General features: G+C 43.3%; 1 protein-coding gene across 1 annotated transcript; it reads left to right on the top strand.

The window, feature by feature from the left end:
- Nucleotides 1-244: 244 nt before the first annotated feature.
- Nucleotides 245-8307, top strand: vsx1 (visual system homeobox 1 homolog, chx10-like; the record flags this gene model as incomplete). The annotated part of the gene is made up of 5 exons (XM_079568427.1): nucleotides 245-614; nucleotides 1256-1334; nucleotides 3165-3288; nucleotides 4638-4827; nucleotides 8003-8307. The coding sequence occupies 5 exons, from the start codon at nucleotides 245-247 to the stop codon at nucleotides 8305-8307; spliced, it is 1068 nt and encodes a 355-aa protein (XP_079424553.1).
- Between the last annotated feature and the right edge of the window lie 1218 nt (nucleotides 8308-9525).

The following is a 9525-nucleotide window of genomic DNA, read 5'->3' as shown; positions in this document are numbered from 1 at the left end:
GCGCGTGGGGCCTGTGATTGGCCGCAGCTTCATCCCCGCGCGGGATAAAAGCTGCGGCACGCGCCCATCGGCGGAGGTTCGCGACAGTGAGGTCAGAGTTTGGACCGGACGGACAAGAACAGCCCGGAACAGCCTGGAACAGCCTGGAACAGCCTGGAACTGACCGGAACTGACCGGAACTGACCGGAACTGACCAAGACCTGAGCAAACGTTCTGTTCTTTTTGTTCATAATTATTGATAATCATGAGCGGCTGCGCGGAGCTCGCGGACACGGACGCGCGGCGCGTGAAGCTGCTTCCTGCGCTACGCAAAGGCTTCGCCATCACGGACCTGCTCGGGCTGGAGACGGACATGCACGCGCGCCAGGGCCCCGGACACGCGCCCGGGCTGTCTGTGCCCACGGCCGGTGTCGGGGACGCGCAGGGCCCTCTGGGCGCGTTCGCGTTCCCCGGAGGCTCGCTCCCGCTGGGCCTCGGGTTCCTGTGCAGCCTCGCGGCCCAACAGCCCGGGGGCGCGCACTGCTTCCTACCCGGGCATGTGCCTCTGCTGCAGGCGCGCGCAGACCCGCACTTCCTGCACAACCTGGAGGGCACGCGCGACTCCGCGTTCTCAGGTGAGTCCCGCCTCAGGCCCAAAGTCAGCGCAGGAGCCGCGGTTTGTGGAGTTTATTCAAGTGTTGATTCTGTGGCTTTTACGCACGCGCGGAACCTGCTTCAGACAAAGCGTGAGCGCGAGCGCGGCACAAACACGGACACAAAGTCCAGGCTGTTGCTGCGGAAACGCTTTTACGCTTTTAGTTTTTGTCACGAACAGTTTCTGTCTCGGCGGATGGTTTTCGTCAGACACGTTTTTCTTTTTTCTTTCTTTTTACGCAAAGTCAGATCTGCGTGAAGCCGTTTGGGTCTGACGCAAGACGTAAAAAACAAAATAAAATCAACGAAAACGAGCTCAAATATCGGCGTTCGTTTAATTTGAAAATAAAAATGAGGACAATTCATTTGGAGCCTCGGCCCTTTGAGCGCGAGGCCGAAGTGGTTTCATTCATTATTATTTCATCAGCGTGAGTTTGAGTCACGTTTCCCGTTAAATATTATTTGCTTTATTTGATTCACTCTTGTTAAATGATAAATGTTGAACGGGTTTTGGAGCCACTGGTTAAAACATAAATGGCCTGAATGACCGCACTCCGCATCGCTCTTTTACTCTGTTTGTTCCTAAAATCCTCCACATTAAGTCTGTTTTTCTTGGCTGCAGATGAAGACTGTCTGTCGGACCGAAACGACTCCAAAAACTGCGGCAGCAACAACCAGAAACGGAAGAAGCGGCGCCACCGGTGAGATTCCCCTTTAACACCGCACATTTATGAGGAGAGGATTCAAACAAAACGCACATTTATCAGGAAAGGATTCAAACAAAGCGGACTGAAACGAGTGTAGTGGTTTTTTATCTGGAAAGGTTTTAACACAGTATTTAACAAAGTGTCTCCATTATAGTGACAAAAACATGAGGAACATTTTTATCGCTGATGTATTTTATTTTCTCATATAAAAATAAGGCCTTTTTATGTAAGGTTTAAATGTGTGGTTTCAGTTTGAGACATTTTAGTTACAAAGTATTTTTCAGGGGGATTATGGATCTTGCTTTGTTTATTAGTGGAAAAATCTGTAAAAAGGAAAAAAAAAAAATTAAAAAAAAGAAAAAAAACATGGAAATTCCGCATCGTTTTTTGAAATTCCAAACCCCAGGCTAAGATTTAGTTAAAAAAATAAATTAAAAAAATCCCTGTGGAAAACCCTTTAAAGTCTTCAGTCTCCGGGTGGAAGGTCTGGAGTCTGGAGGAGCTTCTGATGTGGAGACGATGAAGCTCCAATGTGAGAAAAATGTCATTTGAAATTACAATTTTCCCAACATAAATCTGTGGAGAAACATCGAGTCAGTGCAATAATTAAACGTGTCATTGTGAAGATCAGGTTATTTTTGTTTCCAGGTGAACGTTTAAATGTTAGAGACCAATTTGTCCCAAAACCTAAAATAAAATAAAAAATAGTTTTGCCTGCAGTGTCTTCGATTGAATAAAAAAAATAATGCTTTTATCAGATAGTATTCCAAACGTCTACAATAAAACTCCAAATAGAATCTATATCATTAGGGCTGAAAGATCGATACAATATAGATTTTCAGCAATAAAACTGCACTGTTATCGTATCGTGTCGTGTCGATATCGAGATCTGGCATAAATATCGAGAGATTGAATTTTGTCCGTATCGTTCAGCCCCTGACACTGATTATTTTTGTGATTTTATCCATTTATCCACCTCGACCCCGGTGTTAAGAAGAAATGTAGCTGCTTCTCTGCTTTTACACCAAAACAAAATAACAACATGATCAACCAATAAAAACTCAGGGAAAAAGTGGTTTATTTTCCGTCCATTTTATCCAAAAAGAGAATATTTCATTCTGGCAAGTTCAAAGATCAAATCTATAATCTTACATGAAAATAAAAATATCTTATCTCCAAAGTATAATAAATAAAAATATAAATAAATATAACTTCCCTAAAGACACCAGACTTTTCTCTTTTGATTCAACAAAGGTTCTGCCTCTTTCTCTCCAATTAGAATTTAATAATAAACTGCAAAAAGGCCGCATGTGTCCGTGCTCAGTGCTGCCCCCTGGTGTCCGTCCGTGGTGGTTGTTTGTGTAACATCAGCTGTTGGAAAGTCCTCTGTGTGTGTGATGATTCCGTGCTCAGTGCTGCCCCCTGGTGTCCGTCCGTGGTGGTTGTTTGTGTAACATCAGCGGTTGGAAAGTCCTCTGTGTGTGTGATGATTCCGTGCTCAGTGCTGCCCCCTGGTGTCCGTCTGCGGTGGTTGTTTGTGTAACATCAGCGGTTGGAAAGTCCTCTGTGTGTGTGATGATTCCGTGCTCAGTGCTGCCCCCTGGTGTCCGTCCGTGGTGGTTGTTTGTGTAACATCAGCTGTTGGAAAGTCCTCTGTGTGTGTGATGATTCCGTGCTCAGTGCTGCCCCCTGGTGTCTGTCCGTGGTGGTTGTTTGTGTAACGTCAGCGGTTGGAAAGTCCTCTGTGTGTGTGATGATTCCGTGCTCAGTGCTGCCCCCTGGTGTCCGGCCGTGGTGGTGTAACATCTGTCCGTGTGTCTGCAGGACGGTGTTCACGTCGCAGCAGCTGGAGGAGCTGGAGAAGGCCTTTCACGAGGCGCATTATCCCGACGTTTACGCCAGAGAGATGTTGGCTCTGAAGACCGAGCTGCCGGAGGATCGCATTCAGGTCTGACCCCACTTTGTTCAGGAAACGGGAACTTTGTGACCGAAAGCTGGCAATGAACGAGTGCAAAATGTTAAAAAGTCATAAAAAACTAAAGTAAATGAGAGGCAGAAGTTAACCCCTTAACTCCCACCTGAACTGAGCACATTTTCTCCAGTTTGGCTTTACCCCAGTCCAAAAGCTGTGAAAATAGCAACAAAACTGAGACGAAAACAATGATGGAAATGTGACAAATAAGTGAGAAAACATTGACAAAAAAGTGACGAAAAATTGATGAAAAAGTGGCAAAAATGTCACAAGAAATTGACAAAAAATTGACTAAAAATGACAAAAATATGACAAAAAATTGATATAAATTGGACAAAAAATGGACAAAAAAATTTAAACAAAATTGACAAAAAATGACAAAAATGTGATAAAAATTTGACAAAAAAATTGACAAAAAATGGACAAAAAATGACAAAAGTGTGATAAAAATTTGACAAAGAAATTACAAAAATGCGACAAAAATGTGATAAGAAAATGACCAAAAAAAATGACAAAAAAGTTACAAAAATGAGTTGAATACCCAACAAAAAAATGATGAAAAAAATCTGATGACGTGAGGAAAAAGATCCTCTTGGTTCAGGCGGGAGTTAAGAGGTTAATATTGGAGCAAAGTATTATGTTTATCTTTCAAATGTTGTGGAGTAAAAGTAATAAGGGACGTCCCGATCCCATATTTTGACACTTCATGCTGGCAGATGTCGATCCGAGATACAATCTCTTTGTATTATAAACTTTGTATATAATACATACAGTGTCATCATATATTATATTATATACCTATTATATTATACACATAAGACAAAGATAAGATAAGATAAGATAAGATAAGATAAGACAGCCTTTATTGATCTCACAATGGAGAAATGTAATAGGCAGAAAATGTGAGAAAAATAAACAAAAAAAACAAAACAATTAAATAGTACATATAATAAAACATATTAATAATATATTTTCTCCTCTCTCGGCTCCCCCTTAACAAAATTGATGGGATTTACGGCTCTTTACTGGGAGCAAGGCTTTAGGATCTGTTCATTCCAAAGAGCCGTTCAAAAGACTGGCTCTTTTTAACAGAAAATGTTAATAACGGCAAGCAAATAACTCACAATATCGAATACACGAATGAACAAAAGATCCGGCTCTTTTCACAATTAAGATCCGGTTTGAACCATTCGCCTTAAAGAGCCGTTTAAAAGAGCCGCTCGGTCATGAACATGTTCCTATAGCTGTGTAATGCGAGTCAGCGGTCCCTCCTGTGGGCCCCCCTTTGGTCTCGGACTAACCCGTGGTCCCCGTGGTCCCTCCAGGTGTGGTTCCAGAACCGGCGGGCGAAGTGGCGGAAGCGTGAGAAGTGCTGGGGGCGGAGCTCGGTGATGGCGGAGTACGGCCTGTACGGCGCCATGGTGCGACACTCCATCCCGCTCCCGGAGTCCATCCTCAACTCGGCCAAGAACGGAGTGGTCAACAGCGCCCCCTGGCTGCTGGGTGAGGCCTCACGTCAGTACCACTCACTACCGCACCTGCACACCAGTACTACAAGCACTGCACACGAGTACTACAAACACTGCACACGAGTACTACAAACACTGCACACACTACAAGCACTGCACACGAGTACTACAAACACTGCACACGAGTACTACAAACACTGCACACGAATACTACAAACACTGCACACACTACAAGCACTGCACATGAGTACTACAAACACTGCACACGAGTACTACAAGCACTGCACTGCACACGAGTACTACAAACACTGCACACAATACAAACACTGCACACGAGTACTACAAACACTGCACACGAGAACCACAAACACTGCACACACTACAAGCACTGCACACGAGTACTACAAGCACTGCACACCAGTACTACAAGCACTGCACACGAGTACTACAAACACTGCACACAATACAAACACTGCACACGAGTACTACAAACACTGCACACGAGTACTACAAGCACTGCACACGAGTACTACAAACACTGCACACAATACAAACACTGCACACGAGTACTACAAACACTGCACACGAGTACCACAAACACTGCACACACTACAAGCACTGCACACGAGTACTACAAGCACTGCACACGAGTACTACAAACACTGCACACGAGTACTACAAACACTGCACACGAGTACTACAAACACTGCACACGAGTACTACAAACACTGCACACGAGTACTACAAACACTGCACACACTACCAACGCTATCAACGCTACAAACACGACAACAAGAACTGGGCGACTCGGGGGGAAAATCAAGCCATCGAGAAATTTGTTAGTTTTTCGCTTCTTGAACGTTGTGAGAGAAATACCCGACTTTACTGCAATAACAAACCAAAGTTTAGCTTTCGAGACGCAAACACAACTTTAAATGGTTAGCTCTGTTAAACGCTAATCTGCGCTACGCTAACACTTTGCGCTTTGTCTTACATATTTGTCATAACTATTCGCTTTAATGCACATCATTGAATCCAGTTAGAAATGTTTTTAAAAATGTGTGACTCGAGTGAGAGGCGGAGCTACAGCCTCTGGCTAGGCTAACCGTTAGCATGTTAGAACATTTTAAAAACAGAAAAACTCAAGAGGCTGGGTGTCAATAAGAGATTCTTTTTTCTTTCATGCGTGGGTGAGGTGTTAGTGCTGCCACCGTCACATCAAAATCACAACTTTCCGACATTTAAAACACATGAATGCAAACCAACAACGACAATCCATCTCGGGAAGATTAGCATGTCATAGTAGCATACACTAGTTGGGGCATTTTTTTTACCTTTCAACTCAGTTACGTTGTTCTAACCCTGACCAAGTCCCTTTTCCTAACCTTAACCCTAACCATAACCCTAGACCTGTAACTGAGTTGGAAATCTAAATTAGCCGTACCAGTATGTATACCATGCAGCATGAAGCTAACGTTACGGTTAGCATTCTCAAGTATTTACGGGCTGTTGAACCACTCCACTCTGTGTCTCCGTATCTTTAACTGGTAGAAAATATATCCATCATTCAGCCTTTGAGTAATGGGTGAAAGAGTAGTTCTTTTCCCACATTGTTTTCTCTCTGGCAGCTTCGAACACCATTTGTGGCCGGTCCTAGAGATGCTGGAAAACAACTAAAAAGAGGAAAAACATTTTTTTTCTTCAAGGTTTTCTTCATAGATAGATAGATACAGTCGGCAACGCGTCATTCAAGTTGAAAACATTGAAAACATCTCATGAGAGTCATAATTTTTCCCTCTTTTTAGTAGTTTTCTGGCGAACTATAAACATATTTATCACACACAAACAAAGTGTGTCCACTTGGATGTTTTTCACAACAGATTGTTCAGTAGAAGCGAAAAAACGTCCCTCGTAGCTAATGTAGCATGAAGCTCACGAGTATTTACGAGCTGTTGAACCACTTTGCTCCTCTCCATGTCTCTGCCTCTTTGTTTAGTAGGAAAATATATTTATAATTCAGCTTTTGTTAAAGTAATGGTGAAGAAATGGGAGATTTTTTCTCTTTGTTTTCCCTCTGGCTGCTTCAAACATGAATGTTCAGTATAATGGTCATGTTTAAAGACATGCAGGACATGTTAAAGGGGGGGTTTTATGCAAAATCGACTTTTTCAAGCTTTACATCATGTTATTATGTCACTCCCTCATTAAAAACATGGCTGAAGTGTTGCCTTGGCACATTCACGTATTTCTGAGTCATCTGTAAAAACTCTGATGGCGGCCATTTTAGGGATAGGTTTGCCTGAGTCCTCCTAGGAACGCCCCCACCTCCTGGAGACGCCTCCGAGCTTTCGTCACCAGCCGAGTAACCAACCACTGCTCCTCAGCAGAACCCCCTCCCCACTGATGCCACAGACAGCGTGTGGAGGGGGCGTGTCTGAAAGGCTCAGAGGTTCTTAAAGAGACAGAGGCCTATTTCAAGACATTCACTACAGCCATTTTGAGAGAGCAATTTTATACAAGGCAGTTATTCTAATTTACTGCATTTACAGACCAACAGAAGGTTTGGTCATCATTGTAGTGTGATATAGACTGGTGCTATGTGAGTGAAAAAAGCAGAACACCCCCTCTTTAATACGTGAATATGATTTAACATGATTTGAATATATATTGTATAATTGCAATTGTGAAGGCTGCACAAGTTGTCATGTATTTATAACTCAAAATAAATTAAATCAAGAAAAAAAAGGAAAAAACACAACTGTTAGAAGCATCTAAGGGAAAACAAAGAAGGGACAAATCTTAACTTTTCCACCATTACTTTGAATTATATGAATATATTTTTCTATTAAACAAAGAGGCGGAGACACTGCGAGGAGCAAAGTGGTTCAACAGCCCATAAATGCTTAAAAAAAAAGACAATGCTAGCCAGGAAACTAACGCTAGCTCCATGCTACATATGCTAACATTAGCTACAAGTGTCGTTTTCCCGCTTCTACTAAACAATTTGCAGTGGAAAAACATCCATATGGACCCCATTATGGCTTGACTTTATTGGCGTGTGATAAATATGGTTATAAAACAGTCACACTCTCGGCTCGGCCCAGAGTGTGACTAAAGGCGCCCTCTTTAGGAGTCAAAATATAGCACACAAATGTTTGTCATAGCTCCTTGTGTTGCGAGAATGTGACAGCGTGTCTAAATCTGCTTCCTGCTTCCTTCAGGGATGCACAAGAAGTCTCTGGAGATGTCGAAGAAGTGTCCAAGCCCCGCCTCCGACTCCTTCTGTGACCCCGAGCGACCCACCTTGATCCTGAGCGACCCCCGCGTGAGCCCCGACCCCCGCGAGAGCCCCGAGCCCCGGGACGAGCGGCGGCCGGAGTCCCGGGAGGAGCGGGAGCAGGAGGCGGACGACGAGGACGAGGAGGAGGAAGAGGAGGAGGCCATGGACCTGTCGCGCTCCGGCAAAACGCAACAGAGCGGCCAATCAGAGGGCAGGAACTCACCCACCGGCCAATCAGAGGGCTGAACACATCAGAGCGGCCAATCAGAGAGACGGCTCTGCACTGACAATCAGAAACCTATCTACAGGCCGCCTCTTGTCCGGGGTCTGGAGGGTCTGTTTGCACACTTTGTATTTATTTATTTATGTATTTATTTATCATGAATATTTATTTCTGTGTAATTTATATTTGTTCAAAGAGAATATTAATATCTACCTGAGTGTGTTGTTTATGTGTGCTGCATGTGTCTGTGGCGAAGAACGCTGTAAATATTCAAAGTGAATAAAAGTATTTTTGAAACTCGAAAATCGGTTTATTGAAACTGTCGTGTGGCAGCCGGTCTCCATGGTAACGCAGGACAGTCAGCGCCATGATGGGAGATAATGGACGGCGTTCCATCACGGTCGACTCTCACTGGGGAGGGAAGCGGCGGGTTCAATCACGGTTTAAAATCAAGATGTGATATTTCCTCTGAATCAGCCCGAAATAAAAGCAACACAATCAGAAAGTCAGAAATATGACTTATTTAGGGGGAAAACATCTGTTGTAAATAATTTATTATCATTTTATTTCAGTGAAGCAGCAAATTAATGAAGAAATGTTGAGAATTTTTTTATGTTGAAAATGTTTAAGTTACTAACAGGAAGTGACAGATGAAGTTCCAGAGCGATGGGAAAAAAGTCAAACGACAACTGTTTAAAATCGTTAGCCTGTATATGTCACTTCCTGTCAATGCACAATAAGCCGAATGCCCATCTCGGGTCGCCTGTTGCATTATGGGTAATGGAATTTCTTTTGGCTACCAAACAGTATTGATAGTTCGTGTAAAGCAACAAAGAAAGCTCTGATCTGGACCGTTTTAACCGCTGGAAAGTTGATGATTTAAAGTGTTTTTTGCCGTCGCCGTGGAGTTGTTACAATATTAGCTTAAAGTCTATTTTTACACCAGGGCCGAGAACGGAGATAAAAAACGTAAAGAACTGAACGACCGTTCACATGTAGAGCTGCCAGGCCTTGCTCACACACCGCCGTCCTGACCTTTCCCTCGGCTTCGAGACATTGACAAAAATCACATGTTCACCCTTCCTCACCTATAACGCCATTGGCCATGGGCGTCTGTGCAGCCCCTGCACAGCTGAAAATGTCAATCTAAAAATCAATCTGTCTGTCTGTCTGTCTGTCTAAATGAATGAAACCACACTTAAATGTAATAATATCATAAAATAATATGAATATGTTTGTTC

The sequence above is a fragment of the Gobius niger genome (genome assembly GCF_951799975.1).
Source record: "Gobius niger genome assembly, chromosome: 12".
Classification (NCBI taxonomy): Eukaryota; Metazoa; Chordata; class Actinopteri; order Gobiiformes; family Gobiidae; genus Gobius; species Gobius niger.
The sequence above is the reverse complement of the archived record's forward strand: the minus strand, read 5'-3'. Positions and strand labels throughout refer to the sequence as shown.